The sequence below is a fragment of the Bacillus rossius genome, chromosome 1 (genome assembly GCF_032445375.1).
Source record: "Bacillus rossius redtenbacheri isolate Brsri chromosome 1, Brsri_v3, whole genome shotgun sequence".
Classification (NCBI taxonomy): Eukaryota; Metazoa; Arthropoda; class Insecta; order Phasmatodea; family Bacillidae; genus Bacillus; species Bacillus rossius.
Window position 1 is genome coordinate 362,318,398 of NC_086330.1, and position 17,124 is coordinate 362,335,521.

Sequence of the window (17,124 nt, forward strand, 5' to 3'; positions counted from 1 at the left end):
TTTCGAGGCACATTAAATTTGCAACACTCCCATTCGTTTCCTACTTTTCCTATCATCGTCCTATCCTTAACAGAAATACACCGATTGGAAGAAGTTAAATAGCAAACATGTATAAAAGTTATAGTTAAAATAATCTCTTCGTTAAAGTAATAAACATATTTGAATTAATGAGTGCAAATGAAAGTATATTTATCAATTAAATTGTAGATTTCATTTCACTCCTTCTTTGTATCCATACAAAATAGTGATAATTCAATAAAAATTATAAAATTTTATTCATAAAAGTATGCAATCATTTCATCAATGTTTTGTTATGACGTTGTCACGTTAAACTATCGTCCGTAAACCGACTTTAAAGACAACCAATTTTTTTTTTTTCTGTTTCATTAAAAATAAATATGTGTTTGGAGTCCTCGCGAGACAGAAGCGAAACTTCTTGCTTTTAATATTATTGGATAAAGGAAACATAATTCTCTTTGGCTGAGGTCACAGATAAAAACAAATATATGCAAGTGTGCAAGTGTGCAAGCATGCTGCATCATTTCTACCCCCTTCCCTGCCGTCTCCTCCGCTACCGGTTCCCCCACCATGTACCTAACTATTCTCCTCATGAGATAGGAATTTTCGTAACGGTAGAAATTTGTAGTCCCTTCAGCAAAGAAGTTTCACTTCAAAAATCCAAGCTAAATATAAATACTAACGAAATTTTTTAATCATCAAACTTGGTTCAAAAGGAAAGAAGTTATTGAGTAACAAGCATCTAGACATTGAAACTTTTAAATTACGTATTAGTAGGATATGATGTGTTAAATCATATGAGGTAACTATGTTACAAATTTCATCCGAATCATTTCAGTTACAAAACCGTGATTGAACAACAAACGTGAAAAAAAAATCCAAACTTTCACTTTTATACATTAAGTAGGATTGGATGATAAGCAGTAGCTAGTATAATTAAACCTAGAAAACTTTTTTCCAACGTGCTTTTATATATAAATAATATTTTTCACGAACACGTGGCTGAAATGATCTGTACTGTGTTGTTTGATCTGTAAGCGATATTTTCATTCACTATGCGATTGTTTAGTAAGTGAAAACGTGTCGCGTGTTTTAACATGTGACGTCTGAATTGTGAAACATTTTGGACCACTTCACTTCAAATACAGCGGAAACGCAAGCCAAAAAGCAAGAAGTGGAAGTTGGCCGATGCTTTCGTTGAGTTTTTGCGTCTTGCGCTCCTTGTGTTCTTTTCGTTTTTTTGCGATTTCTTGCGTAGTTTATAAATCCGACCTTAGTGAATGTTAAAATTTTTTTCAGCATTCGCTAGCGTACGCAACCGCTGTTTCCAAACATAGCTACTACCCCTTCAGCGATAATAATTAAAAACATGATATTGATTTGTTTATTATTTGATTCATATTTAAAGCTTTTTAAAATATATATATAATATACAGAGTTATAGTTCATTCTATCGCTGTTGAACCAATTACTTTAATTTTCCCCGGCCACAAAAAGCATGGTTTTTCCGCATAGCTCGAAAGCAATGGTTGTTTGCCCTTCATCCCTCTTTCTGCGGGTATAGTCATTAAATTATTGTATTGTCATCGGGATTTCATATACGTTTCAACGTTTCAAATAGATACGACAAATATAAGTAGGTTAAAATCGACTTCAAAGATTTGATTACATAGTTACAAGTGAAGCTAATAAAAATGTGTTAAAAAAATCACTGACTCTGGTTGCAACTCACATTTTTTTAATTTATAACTTTTAATTGTAATGAAAAAAGCGAGCTCTCTTCTATCATTTTCATACTGACTCTGTCCTGAAGAATAGCTATTAGCGGTAGAAAATAGTGTATTAGCCCTAGTTTTGTGTTTTCGTTTTAGCGCAGACCGATACAGATTTAATTAAACTCACGAACTCTCTACGCGTAGTCACATATAAACGGTTCTATAAAGTTTGGTGATTTTAACGCAGACTCAATTGATAAATGTAACAACGTTACGATAAATCTAGTGAAAGATTATCGATATAATGAATTATAATATATAATTACGAAATTGGAATTCCGTTCTAAAATATATTTTTAATTAAAAAATGTATATTTAAGCATAATGGATAAAACATATCGGGCAAAGAAAAGTCAATTATTTATGGAATTGTAGGGACACCTGTATTTCGCGATTTCATTTCATGTCAAGGTATTTCTATTTCACAAAACACTGTAGCTTTTTCTAAGAGCCATAGCAAATTGTGAGGGTGCAGCAGTACGGTGACCACATTCTCATTGGCCCCGTCAAGAGCGGGACGACACCTCTCACCGACCTCAGCCAATAACCACAGGAGAAAAGCTAAAGTATTTCGTGAAATACCTTGTCACAAAATGTATTCGCGAAATACAGGTGTCCCTAGGAATTAGCAATGGCTAAATAAAAAAATATAAACTATTGGATTTGTATTTATTATTTGATTTGTACTTATGTATATGTGTCCTTTTCATTGTGGCTGAATTTAGTAATAGATGTAGGGATGTGCTATGGACGCATCCCTAAATATTCGTATACAGCTTATATATCAGTTACTTTACTACTATTGCCGGCATTACACCAAATTACGTTCACCTCGCCGTCCACCAGCGTAGAGGAAGCCTGCTGTGTGTGTTTACTGTGCCATCTAGCGGCGCGATCGCGAACTACTTCACCACGCATCTTTCAACACGCTCGTGGCATCTAGCGGCAGAAGTTTCAACCAGCTCACACTTTCGGAACGACAGCGCTGTGCAGCATTGCCAACCTTATCATGGCGGGAATCACGAATGTACGCATTGGTCGAGTTATGTACTTCACTGGAAATACATGTTAAAATTATTAGAAGTCATTACAAAATAAGAGAAATTTGTTGATGAAACAATAAAAAGAGAGTCAATGATTTAAACTACACGAATTAAAATTGAGTGCTTAAAAATATTTGTAAAGAATATCTATTTTTTTGCAGCAGTTTACACTATTTAAAATTCTGTGTGTTTGTTCACTAATCATATAAAATTTTTGAAACTTTTAATAATTAAGTTTATATTACATTTGATTATGAACATTTTTTTTACAAACTAAAGGTTTTTACGTCCGTTTGCTTAGTGTGTAATAATTCTAAAAAAAAATTAAAATTTGTTTTGAGTGACAACCTCTCAAACCATACCCACTCCTCACACTAAAACAAGCTCCATCCTAACTCTAATAATATCCCTATGCTGCATAATTAGATGTTGAAAAGGCTGTTGTATTTATCTTCAACGTCTGTGTAAACGAAAGGTTATGAAGCAAGCCTGTTAACTGTTTAACATTTTTTTTTTTTTTACAAAGAATCCTTATTCCCCAGCCAAGGCATCGCAAACGCAGACTTATCGAGATGATTACGCGATGAATCACCACATTTCCTTCCGCGTGAAGGAAAGTTTCAAGTTGGAAATCTCTGATTTGGCCGGGAGTCCTGACCACTGCATGGACTACAAATAGCGGACGTCACCAACTAGATCCTCCCTTCCCATTAGGCGTAGACTAGAGACCGGAAAAATTCGCGAATTCATTTCGCGACAGGCTAAAATACAAATAGACCTCAGTGCTGCCTCTGCTATTGGCTCACAACTCGACTGGATGACTCTGGGACAATGAGAAACACACAACCAAAGCTTTATCGAATCACAGGCTGCTACGTTGGGACGTCTCACAAGACAGCAGCCAATGAGTGGGTGACATTTGACCGAGTGTACGTAGATCTATGGAGTTCATCCCATTTTTACGGTCTCTAGCGTGGACGTTCTCACCAGATGTGATTCATATCCGGGCTGCTCTTTTATTATTCCGAGCAAATGCTAAAAAAGTTCACAGTTCCAAGTTGGCGGAACCTACTTCAATTTTGTCTGGCACACAATACAATTTCTAAGTGAATATTTATCAACAATTAGTGCTTAATTAGTTATAATTAGTACCGCAATGGACATTTTACACAGTTTGAATGTAAATCTTTTGCTAATGGGATTATTTGGAAACTTTACAAATTATGCGTTACACTCAGATCACATATACAGCCATATCCACGGTGAAATTTGAAGTTTTTTTTTTAATTTTTTTTTTTAAATCTTGATGGGTTTGAAAAGTTGTACATTAAGTAATGGGGAGGGGACCCGACCTAATTACTTTCTCCCGGGCCCTCGGTATCCGTCGACAGCCTTGAACGGACGTCACGGAAGTTGCAAGAGGCGAAGGAAGTCGGTCGACGCCAGTCAAGAGAACCAAGCCCGCTCAGTCGGACACACGCGCCGACCTGACAGTGTTGCAGTGCTCCGACCAGCAAGTTGGCACCCCTGGTACCGTCGGGGAAGCGGTTCCTCCTTTCATCGGCCAAGTGCAAGCGGCAAGAGAGGACATTTTCCACCCTCGAAATGACTCGAGAGGCGAGGTCACACACATTCACAGACACACGGGCCGGGTGTTGAGGAGGAGGGGGGGGGAGAGAGAGAGAGAGAGAGAGAGAGAGAGAGAGAGAGAGAGAAGGGAATGGTTTGGCGCACGAGCTCTTAGGCCCGTTCTACAATGACACGGAAACGGAGACGGATCTCCGGGAACATTTAACTATCGCGTCTGCTGCTTCCTCAGCGCACGGAAACGAAGCAAAATGGCGACCAACGAGACTGCTTTTCGAGGTTAGGTACGAAATATTAATTCAATTAAAAAAAAAAATGTATGCCTCGAGATAATAGCACGGGCATAATTGGCATATACAATGAAAATAAAGCACAAAGTAATAGTATGACACTAGATATTCTTGTACTTAAAAAAAAAATTTACGTGTTTGGAACATAAACAAACATGGCTACGACTGGACCAAATTACTCGGCTTCTATTGGTCGCTCGGAGCAACGTACGGGTCCGTCTCCGTCTGCGTGCTGTTATATAATCTCTGTTCCGTAGAATGGCGTCTCCGTTTCCGTGTCATCTTTGAATATATATACTCAAAGGTGTCATTGAAGAACGGGCATAAAAGCCTGGGTTGCTAAGGGCGACACTGGTTCGTACTTCGCCCACATCTTCGCCTCTACGCGCCAGGCACCGAACTGGCGAGCAGTCTTTCCGTCGGTAACGCGACTCTATGGTACTTTAAGCGGTGACCTTCTAATTTTATGGTGTAATATTAAATATAAAGGTTCCTTGCACTTCCTATACCGATTATATAATACTATGAGTCAATTTTTCATACCTCGAAACTTCCGTGAAAGCAGCCTTTTTAGTATTTTTCACTGTCCTTAAAAATACACGTAATAAACGAAACCACGGAACGAGACTTGTGTAGACAAGCGCAGTGGCTTTCAAATTGTATTCGTAATTAGACACTTTTAATAAATGTTCAGAATATTTGTGACAGAATAAAATACGTAAGGGAGGTTTCAAGTAGAAATGTTAGAAATAAACCTTGAAAAAAACTAATGACGGAAAAACGAAAAAACAAAAACAAAAAAAAAAATCAACTGACTTGTGAGACCGAGCAATACTACAGTTATTAAATATTTTCGGAACGACTCTCAATGCTTTACGGTCACGTTATCGCGCATCCTACATTCCTTAACTTGATGGCTGGCTCGAATGTGGCATCAACTCGCTACTGACCTAACTATGGAGGAAAAAATGGCGGTCTGATGAAATAAAATCTACGAAAATGAGGTCAAATAACTCGTGGTATCCAACATAAGCAATGTACCGAAAACATATTTTAGAAGTTTGTTATATCGTTCGAATAATCTGAATCATCAACATAAATAAAAATGTATAATGGATTGTAAAATCATGATAATTACAGTTGATCGTATACCTATTTTTAACGCAAATAAGTTACTTTAAGACTTAACTCATGATAAATTTCACTAAATTATTTACTATGTTTATGTGATTATGTGATTTTGTTTTAAGTGATATTTAAGTTGAAAATAGTTTTTGATTGCAATTATTTTTGAAAAAAAAAAAAAAAAAAAACATGTAATCATTTTTATGCACAAGAGAAATAATAGTGAGAAAACACTTTATGACTCAGTTAAAGGAAACCTTTAAGGTCTTCGTAAAAAAATATAAATTTGTATGGTATTTATAACTAGTTTCCTGCATTTCAAACTTTTTTTTGTTGGTTGACGTGCTGTGTTTCAAAACACTCTTGGCTGTTATTGATCTATTAAAAATCAATAATTATTTCGGAAAATGAAATGTGCCCGAGAATTAAAACAAAGTGTTATTATTTCTTTGACAACAGAAGGTTTTTTAACCTATGGCTGTTTTAAAAAAGAGTTATGTGTGAAGGAGGACGTAATGTTGTGTCCTCTTACCTTAACTTCAACAACATTGCTTATAGAATGCCAAATTGTGGATAGTGTTGTTAAGAGAATCTAAAAATTAAGGCTAAGGTTGTTATAGGTTATCGTCCACAGAAAAATGTTTTCTGTACTTTTACAGTTGCCAATAAATGGTTTGTAATACTAAAAGAAAGATATTGTAACTTTGTAAAAAAACACGGCAATGGTTATTTTTGGATGTATGAAATACGTTTTTTTAGAGATAATACTGAGTATTTCTTAGGAATATTGGCACATAATTTTATATTTGAATGCATGTTTGATTTAAACATAATGTTTAAAACTATTGAAAAGATAATCAAATATTCAACAGTTGACTTTATTTTGTTTTATCATGCTTATTATATGCGCAGTTAATACTGGAAAGTAATTCAGAGAACTGTTCACAGATAAATTTAAATATTGGAGGTACTGAATTAATGTGTGTGTGTGTGTGTGTGAGAGAGAGAGAGAGAGAGAGAGAGGGAGAGAGAGGGAGGGAGAGAGATAAAGAGAGAATGACAGTATCATAATAAGAATTTTAATTATATTTTAATATTTTTCTATTTTAAACAATATTTAATATGTAATTATTAGGTTAATATTATTCCAACAGATTTAATAGCGTACATGGTGCGGATATTATGATTTTTTTTTTAAATTTTTACCACTGTTTTTTCAACCATTTGCAGGAAGGCCTTGTAATCAAAAAAAATTTCTGACAAAACGTTTAGAGAAAAATTATAAGATTTACAAACAATTCAAACGGATTCGATTGTGTGCCTACTAAGGGATTTATGAAGTTTTTTGTCCTCCAGGTCTTGGTTTTCCACCCGTTGCAGATATGATTCGTTGTATCAAAAATTTTTTTAGACAAATGTTTTAGATAATATTCATACAAATTACAAACAATTCGAACAGATTTAATAGTATTCATATTAAGGGAGTTATGAATTCTTTTGTCTTTCAATTCTATTTTCCACCCCTTGCAAGGTTGGCCGTACAAAAAATTATTTCGTAGGAAAGTTGTAGATTATATTTTAAGGTTTTACAATAATTAAGGAAGGTTTCAATAGTGTTAATGGTACGGAAGTTATGAATTTTTTGAAAATCATACAGATTTTTTTTCAATCCCTTGCAGCAAAAATTATCAAAAATTGTTTCAGACAAAAGCTTTAGATAAAAATTGTATTATTTACAAACAATCTGAACGGATTGGATTGTGAACTTACTAAGGGAGTTATGAATTGTTTTCCATCCAACCCTTGTTTATTACACCCCTTGAATCTATGGTTGTTTGAATAAAAATATATTTAGACAACTTTTTGGGGTATTACACCTACGAATTATAACACGTTCCAAGAGAAGCTATATTAGTTATATTATGGGTAGAGACCGGAAAAATTTGCGAATTCATTTCGCGACAGGCTAAAATACAAATAGTTATACCTCAGTGCTGCCTCTTCTATTGGCTCACAACTCACCTGGATGATTCTGGGCCAATGAGAAACACCGACCAAAGCTTTATCGAATCACAGGCTGCTACGTTGGGACGTCTCACAAGACAACAGCCAATGAGTGGGTGACATTTGACCGAGTGTACGTAGAACTATGGAGTTCATCCTACAGGTCATTGAACCCGCGAATTTTTCCGGTCCCTAATTATGGGAGTTATAACGATTTGTCTGTTTTTTTAAAAAAAATCCTTCCCCATTTTTATCCCTTTGTTCGGATTTGGACCATAAACGACCTTGACCGAGATTTTCCATTAGGGGCTACCATATTTTACGTATCATTTGGAAGTGATTTGTGCAAAAGTACGGTACTTATCTTGTCCATAACATGAGATTTTATATATGTAAACTTAGAGCTGATGTTTGAGGGATCTATGGACCATTAAACGAAAAACTGTCGAAAAGTCGCACCATGTTAACGGCTACAATCAGGGGCGCAACAACATGAGGGGCCCCCCTCCCCTTCTGAAACATTGAAGTGGGGGCAAACGGGGGCAAAGAAAGTGCTGTGTAATCAATTTTTAGATGATAAAACTGCTTAAATAGCACCATTTTCCACCTTGAAATACAAATTTTCCCGGGGGAGGACCCCCGGACCCCCCGCTTCAATAGGGGGGGGATCGATGATTCTTTATAAAAAGTTATATTTCCCCCCCCTTTGGAAATTTAGTTGTTGCGCCCCTGGCTTCAACAGGTGGTATTTGTTCGAAATGCGCCTAAAGAGACGGCCACCAGGTCGCTGACGGCACTCACCTGTTTCGTTGAAGGCCTGTGGAGTGACGCCATCCGGGTACTCCGCCGGGTCCGAAGACATGGCTGCAACACAACAGAGGGGAAAAAATAAAATCCTTTCGAACGACACATTTCCTCGGGCTACAACTTTCAGCAGTGAAGCAACACGCTTGACTGCCATTGCAGTGACGTCAACATGGCCACAGACAGGCGCTATAAATCACAGAATGATGAGCATCACTGAGGAAGAATTTTTTGATGGAATTTTCACACACTCACACAGACACACACACACACACACCAACAGACACACACACATACATACATACATACATACAAGCAGGGCAATGGCGGTACACTAAGTGGCACCATTAGTAAGAAATATAAATCTTTGTTAAACATCTGTACACCATGAGTTTTACCCATATCATTTTTACATACATATTAAAAAAAAAAAATCTTTATAATCAATCCACGAGCGTACTAAAAAAAAGGAGGGGGAGACAATGGGGAAATATAACCCCCTATAATCCTAAAAAAATCTATCATTCCCACCAACAAACAGCGCACAAGGGGATTCTACCCCCCACCACACAACCAAAAAATGAAACTCTGCGTACGCTTCTAATGACCACATCTCGTAAATTCTTTATAGTGCTGGTAAATAATACTTAATTTTGGGACAATTGCAAACCAGAATTATAATTCTTAGCGACCAAAAAGGAAATAACAGAAAGTGTTCGCGGCTTCCATTTATCAAAATACGCCAAGCAGGACTATAAACAAAACGAAAAGAAAAACAGCTCATCGTTAGCTTTCTTCACGGCAGCAGCACCATAATTTTTTTTTTTCAGTTGTTGTGTATTAAGATTTAAATTTTCTGTCCAATTTAACCCTTTTAAACTATTCGTCCACTGAAGTGAACAATTTATATCTCAATAATACATGGAGTTTATCAAACCTTGAAGGTGTGGGTCAAAGTGTACCTACATTCTAGTGGCTATGGTTATGAAATCAATAAATTTTATTTTACTTTTATTAATTAGTATATAATAATACATTAAAAAATACGCTACGCTATGTGAAATCAACGAAACGCTACGTTGTTATGAATTCCTGCTCCAAAACGGATTCAAACCCTGTTCTCTTCTACTCGTCGAACTGTTTTTTTTCTGTCATTGGCGAATTCTTACAATAATTATAAATTATGTTGATGATCAGGGCCAAAGTCGGATAAATACGTTTTTTTTTTCACGAAACGTGTTACCAAAATTAAATCTTTGTTTGTAACTACAAATCGTTCCTTAATTTTTCGTAATTTCCTTGTTTTTTATAGTTTTCTAATTGTAGAGAATAAAGAGATACACTTTCGATTAAAGTGGATAAAAATAAAAAATAAAAATGTAAAAACTCGCTTGGCAAGTACGTGAACGTTGTTGTTTCGAAGAACCGAAGCGACTCTAGGCAGTGCTGCCCTCTGTGTTGACTGCTCGGAACAATGTGTACGAGGCTGTCTTGATGGTTGCGTCTGCCCAGACCCCAGGGGCAGTCAACACGCGAAACGTGTTTTTTTCCCCCTGCTGTTTCTTCGGTAGGCAACCAGTTTTACAGATAAGCACGAGGAATTGCAAACATGCAGGTCGTGCGTGGCTGCAAAAATAAGGAAGTAATCGACGTCTATTGCTAAGCGTTTTATAACAACGCATTATCTGCAGCGCATCTTATCTCACAGAACACTTGTAGATTACCGCGTTGTTTTACTTAGTTTCGTAAAAGCCGCCGAACGTGTGATAGCGAAATTTTTTAATCAATTATTTCGCACGTAACCTATTATATTTAAAAATAAAACGTTTTCTCTCTCTTTTTTTTTTTTAACAACTACGCTGTTTTAAACTTTTATATTGTCTAAGCTTCATACAATAGAAACACTGGGAATATTGAAACATTTATGAACTTTATCTACGAAGTCATGAACAAACCTGTAGAGTGACTCAGTATGGTTTTTATTGTCCCATTACATTAACAAATTTTGTATAAGTTATCAATCACTTCACTAGCCGTAATATTTAACCACTTAGTTAAATGAAGTTCTTTCAGGAATGTTCATAATTAAATTAATGAGATGAAACCGGCACATTTCTAAAAACGTAAATGTTAACTTATATTTATTCCCAATCTTATATAACCAGCACACAAAGGGCACAACAAAAGACATGAAATATCGCATTATTTTCTGATGAGCAACCAAGACGTTGAACTTGTGTATGCAACTCTATCCGGCCCGAAGAATTCTTACGTTCGTAAAGGTTGCAAGGAGTACCCCGAAAACATCCATCAGCAAAAAGCAACGTCCGCCACGTTTACCACTTTCAAACAAAATTACAGTTTGTCAGTTTTATTCAACATGATTGGGTGGCGAATGATATGACTAGCAATATATACCCTTTTTATTGACTTCTTATTGACGGCCTGACAGTTTTTTTGTCAATTTAATTGACTTTTGACACTGATTGTGACCATGTAGACGATATAAATTCACACTGCGTAAGGTGCATTTTTTTTGTCACTTTTCCGTATTTTGAACCAGACTTGTGTTCAGCCCCCCCCCCCCCCACATCATTCTGTGGGCCCTGTTTCTAGAAGTCATGATGCCCCCCCCCCTCCTTTTTTTCTAACAGAGATAAAAAATGTTTTTTTCCTTTATGTACATAGTTTTAGATATATATATATATTTTTTTTTAAACTTTTCACAATTATTTTTAAAACACATTAAAACTAGTTTTAAGCCAGTGTTTCGATTGTCAACGTAAATTGATTTTGAATAATGGCAAATAAATGAGTGTAAGTGTTCTGCACTGTCAACATGGTGTCACGTCAATTGGTGGTGGTTTTGTTACTCACAGTTGTAGATTCAGACACGTTCTGTACGCACAGCATATTCCGAATAATATTACTCTGGTGTAATATTTCACCGGTAACTAAATTTAGGCCTTACTGTTTGTTTACTATGGTTTATTTAAAATTGTCTACTTTTTTGTTTTAATTATTTTTTTCTTTCCTTCGCAGGCCCCCTTAGACCCATGGGCCCCGTTGCCATAGCAACGGTAGCACCGGCCATGTGGGGGCCCTGCTTGTGTTTAAGTCAGTCTAAATTTAATTTTGATTTAATAGGTAAAAGTTTAGAACTACATACTACGAAAAATGTGAGTAACGAGATGCAGCCGTGTGTAACGTTTCGTTACTCGGTACTAGATGGCGCACCCGTTACTCAGTACCGAATACATACGGTTTGCTACAGCTCTATGAAACAGAGACGAGAAGAGGGCGAAGATGGCGGCGCGATACGCACGTTAGACAGGGCGGTACCGCGACCAGATAAACCGTGACCGAAGTCCAGAGGGGGCAGCACTCGACACCGCTCAAAGACGCACCGCGAGCCGCCCAATTACCGGTCGCTATCGCGGCTCGATCGACAAACAACCGCCCTGTTATCGAGGCTGATTCGGGGCGGCCTTGCGTAACTGTTCTTTATCGGCCGCCCGGTGGACGCACCGATCCGATCTCCCGTCCGATCGCCTTTGTTCGTCCGTCTTCGGGCGTCAGCTGTTGTCGAGGTTCACTCCGGGGTGCTGCGAATCTGCCGGCAAGAAGATAACTTAGGTGTTCCCGTGTGGCGATGAAGGTGTCAGCGTTAAACTACTTTGTATTTAGTATTTATAGAGTCCGGAAAAATTCGCGAATTCATTTCGTGACAAGATGAAATTCCAACACGTGTACAAATCTGCTGGTCCTGCTATTGGCTCGCAGTTTAACTGGAGTTCTCAGGGGCCAATGAGAGACTATCGACCAAAGAAGCATCGAATCACCGGCTACCAGTGGAGACGCCTCACAAGTTAGCACCCAATGAACACGCGTGTCTGCTTGAGAAATGCAGAGGATAGTGGAGGCTATCCTAGAGGTCATTGAATCCGCGAATTTTTCCGGTCTCCAAGTATTTACCATATACAGGAAAAAAATTTGTGTACTTTGACAAAAGATTCCTTTGAAAATCGGTTGCCAGGAAATAGTTTGTAATGCTACAATAAAGATATTTCAACTTTGTACAACACATGGCTATGGTTATATTTGCATGTATTAAATACGCTTTTCGACATAATACTGGTGTTTAATTCTATATTTTAATTGATGTTTTATTCAAGCATATGCATATTTTTTAAACCAAGGAAAAGATAATATTATATTCAATAATTTTATTGTGCTTATTAATGTGCACAATTAATACTAAAAAGCTATTCAGGGAACAGTTTACAAACAACTTTAACTAGTGGAGGTACTGGGAAAACACAAAGCATAAATTCCCACGTAAGAATCCACGAACACTATTTAGTTGTGATACATGTAAATGTAAAAATTTACAAATTTCTGTAATTTTACATAAACTTTTCTGTTTATTTGCAAAAAAAAATTACAGCGTGTATAAAAACACAACATTATGTAGTAATAATTAAAGACCCGGAAAATTCGCGGGTTCAATGACCTCTAGGATAGACTCCAATATCCTCTACACACTCGGGCAAATGCCAACTGTTCATTGGCTGCTGACTTGTGAGTCGTCTCGACTGGGTGGCCTGTGATTCGACACTTCTTTGAACAAGGGTCTCTAATTGGCCCTCAGTCCTCCAGATTAACAGTGAACCAATGACAGAAGCAGCACTAAGGTATAATTATTTGAATTTTATCATAACATAAATGAACCCGCGAATTTTCCGGGTCTCTAGTAATAATAGTTTATCTCTGACCTTTTACTGCTAAGAACACAATATCCTGTTAGACAGGTGACAGTATCTCATTTTGGTGATTTTGTGACTTACACAATTTTTTTTCCATAGAAGCCCAGTTTTGTTTCTAACCTGACCAAAGCTAAAGTATATTTGTAGGAGGGGTCAGGGTTGAGGAGGGACCTAGGTGCGTCTATACGCCTAGTCATGCTGGGATCAGCCACGCAGGAAGAGGGTCGCATGCATCGTGTGCTTTGTGCGGGGATTGGCTCTATGACTTAATCCCCTATCTTAAATCTACCCCAAAACTGCGTGAGCCCATGTGAAACCTTCACAGACACAGTGACGCGGGGTTTCACTTTCATGAATTATTATCGAAGCAGGATCACTCTTTGTAACAGCTATCCTACGCAAGCTTAACATCTGTCATAAACGCTTGCAGAGTGCACATAATACAAACTATTAATTTTTACTTAGCACAACAATATGCTACTTCTAGAACAGAGTTTCTGCAGTCAAAAACTGACATTTCTGCTTAGTGCAGATTTTTTATATGAAATACAAATCAATGTTTTTCACAATTTGTCTATACCTAAAACTGCTTGGAACTATCAACAAGCACGAACATCAAAGGAAAATACAGCACATAAGATGGGAATTGTAGCAGGAAAACGCTTTATGACACAGACCACAATAAAAGATTAAAAATATGGATACTAATTAATCCAAGCTGATAGCTATAAATTCCTTTAATTTGAAGGAGTTTGCAAACTTCTACAAAATTCACTCGATTTCACGGATTTCACAAATGTACATAAAACTACGACTCAAAGGAAAATTATAACGGAAATGAAACAATGTGACAATTATACTGTAATAACAGCTCAACAGCTTTCATTAATGAAAAAGAAAACACTTCACAATCCACCGCTTCAACTCATTAGTAGGAACACCTGTATTTCATGAATACATTTCGTGTCAAGGTATTTCACAAAATACTGTAGCTTTTCTCCTGTGGTTATTGGCTGAGGTCGGTGAGAGGTGTCGTCCCGCTCTTGACGGGGCCAATGAGATTGTGGTCACCGTACTGCTGCACCCTCACAATTTGCCATGACTTGCACTGAACATGCAAATTATTACAGGCCATAGCTAGGGGCAGGCATTTTTCGTGAATAAATCTGAACGACTATTAGACTGCAACAAGATATACCCGCACCAATAGTTTCTTCCTTGTGATTGGCAGCCGTCTACGAGAGAAGTCGTTGTTGCCTTATTTGACCGAGCCACTCAGGACGCGTTTGCTTCCGTACTGACTTACTGTGACTGGTGTTGTAACAATCGACATGTACCTTAAAGAAACTCACCCATTCACGGAATACAGACGATGCTACAGTGTTTTAACTTTCAGCTAGCCTCGGTTTCTTTTCGCGAAATATGCATGGCTCTAACCATAGCTATTAGTAGAGACATGCAAAATTCGCGGATTCATTTCGCGATAGGCTAGCATCAAAACAACTATACCTTCGTACCGCTTCTGCGATTGGCTCACATTTCATCTGGGGAACTGTGAGCCAATGGGAAACACTAAACCAAGAAAGTGCCGAATTACGGACAGCCTAGTTGAGATGTCTCACGCGTCAGTAGCCAATGAACAGGTGTCACTTCCGCCAGTATTTAAAGGACTGTGGAGTCTATCCTAGAGGTCAATGAATCCGCGAATTTCGCAGGTCTCTAGCTATTAGTAAGGACAGGAAAATTTCGCGGTTTCAATGAACTATAGGATAGTCTCCACAGTCCTATGATACTCGAGCAAATTTATCCTGCTTATTGGCTTCTGAATCAACTGGGTTTCATGTGATTCGATACTCCCTTGTCTGAGGATCTCTCGCTGGCCCAGAGTCCTTAGATAAACCGAGAGTCAACAGTAGAAGGATCGCAAAAAAAAATATAATCATTTCAGTTTTAGCATTTCGCGAAAAGAATCTGCGTATGTTTCCAGTCCCTAGGTATTAGTAAAACTGAATCACTCAATTGAAAACGAGTAAATGTGCGGTGTTCATAGTATTCTTGTCGACATCACCCAGAGAATTACGTGACTAAAAACATGAAATCAGAGATTAATATCCGCTACAACTGATTTCATATCGCGTAATCTATAGTTCTCCGGCGCTTGGGTTCAAAGTCCAACAGTCAGGTGCGCGAGTGGGGGAATATACTCAGTCAGGTCCAGTACTGGGCTTTATCTTATCCTTCCACCTCCGTAGGGCGAAAGGCACGGGCAAACCACTTCGGAATCATCTGGCCTCGTTACCCCTTGGGAATATTCCTGCAGCGTTGTCTGAGCATCCACAAGCAAAGTGTCATGGCTGGATTGGTCATTATTATCATCTGTATTGTCATCGTAATCATCCTCATCTGTACCATCACCATCCCCCTATGTAAAGCCACTTTCTTCATGGCAAAGAAAAAAAATCTAGTGTTTCATTCAACCTAAATAAATCTGACATAAAGCTGTCGACAATAGTAAAGAACCATTACGATAATCTTCGAAAAATAGTTTTCTTCAGCAAAGTATATTTATTTGTAAATTATTATTATTTTTTGAGATTAAATAATTTGGCTTGCACCACAAACATTTCTTTACTGCAAAGTAGCTAATTTTATCATTCAAAAATTAGTTGCATTTTTAAAATAAAAAAGGGCAAGCATGCTTTTACTTAAAAAATACATGTCGTACAAAATTTTTGTTTGCGCCTAAAACTTCAAAATGAAACTTCACATATAACAGCAGGCACTAAAGAAAATTTTGGGGGGACAAATTTATTGCCTCCGTACGCCTCGAATACTAACACATGCCACAAAAGTCTTATTTATATTATCTTTTTAATTTTGTCAGTTTAAAACAGGCATAAATATTGTACATGTAATTGAAAAACATTTGTCATACACTTAGAAAATATTTAGAAATTGCATTGAAAACGTTCACTTATAGATAATTGTAAATTGTAGTGAATATTTTTACTGCTGGGATCAATAGTATTTACTTACAAAAAAGTTGATACGAAGAGTATTTTCGATGGGTGATTCTGTAATACAAATTTAAATATACTTCCACTCTATTTTCACCCGTTAGTTTTTAGAATAAAAGCATCGAATATCCAAACTCTAGAAATATTCTTGCTTAATTTGGGTGTTCGTAAAACACAAGTCATGAAAAATTATTAATGCTTCTAATCTGAATAATTTCTTTAAACCACAAGAGTAATGAAATCACCACGAGGATCTTGGCGCGAATTTAAGCATATTCATAGAATTGTTTTTGTAACTGTCATGAGTTCTCTAATACGCCCTCAACTTAGTCTTAAAAGCTCTTGGATATTTTCAGCAGTTTTAAAATCACGTGTTATTTTTTTTCCTGAAGCTCTGCGCACCGGATGTGTGCCCAGAACAGGCGAGGCCCTTAAGAGCAAGTAAGATAACTACAAAATAATATGTAATGTCACGCCTTTAGACGTGTTCTTACTGCTGACGTTTCACCAAGGTCGTTCTGCCCCTGACCAACTCTTCCTCCTAGACCATCCATGTCCTGTACTGAACCTGCTTGTAATAGTTTAACCCCGCATGAATGAGCCCAGGGATTTTCCCCTGTGTCTGTTCAGGTTTTACCTGGGCCCAACTTAACTAGTTATAGTCTAGAGTATAAGATAGGGGAATAAGTCATGGC

At 37.3% G+C, this 17,124-nt stretch overlaps 1 protein-coding gene across 2 annotated transcripts in view; it reads right to left on the minus strand.

Moving 5' to 3' along the window:
* LOC134528325 (uncharacterized) overlaps nucleotides 1–17,124 on the minus strand; it is a 563,803-nt gene that overhangs the window by 253,441 nt on the left and 293,238 nt on the right. For both annotated transcript variants that reach the window (XM_063361859.1, XM_063361858.1), the window contains exon 2: nucleotides 8,644–8,706. In XM_063361859.1, the coding sequence (XP_063217929.1) occupies nucleotides 8,644–8,706 (63 nt within the window). The remainder of the gene's footprint in view (nucleotides 1–8,643; nucleotides 8,707–17,124) is intronic.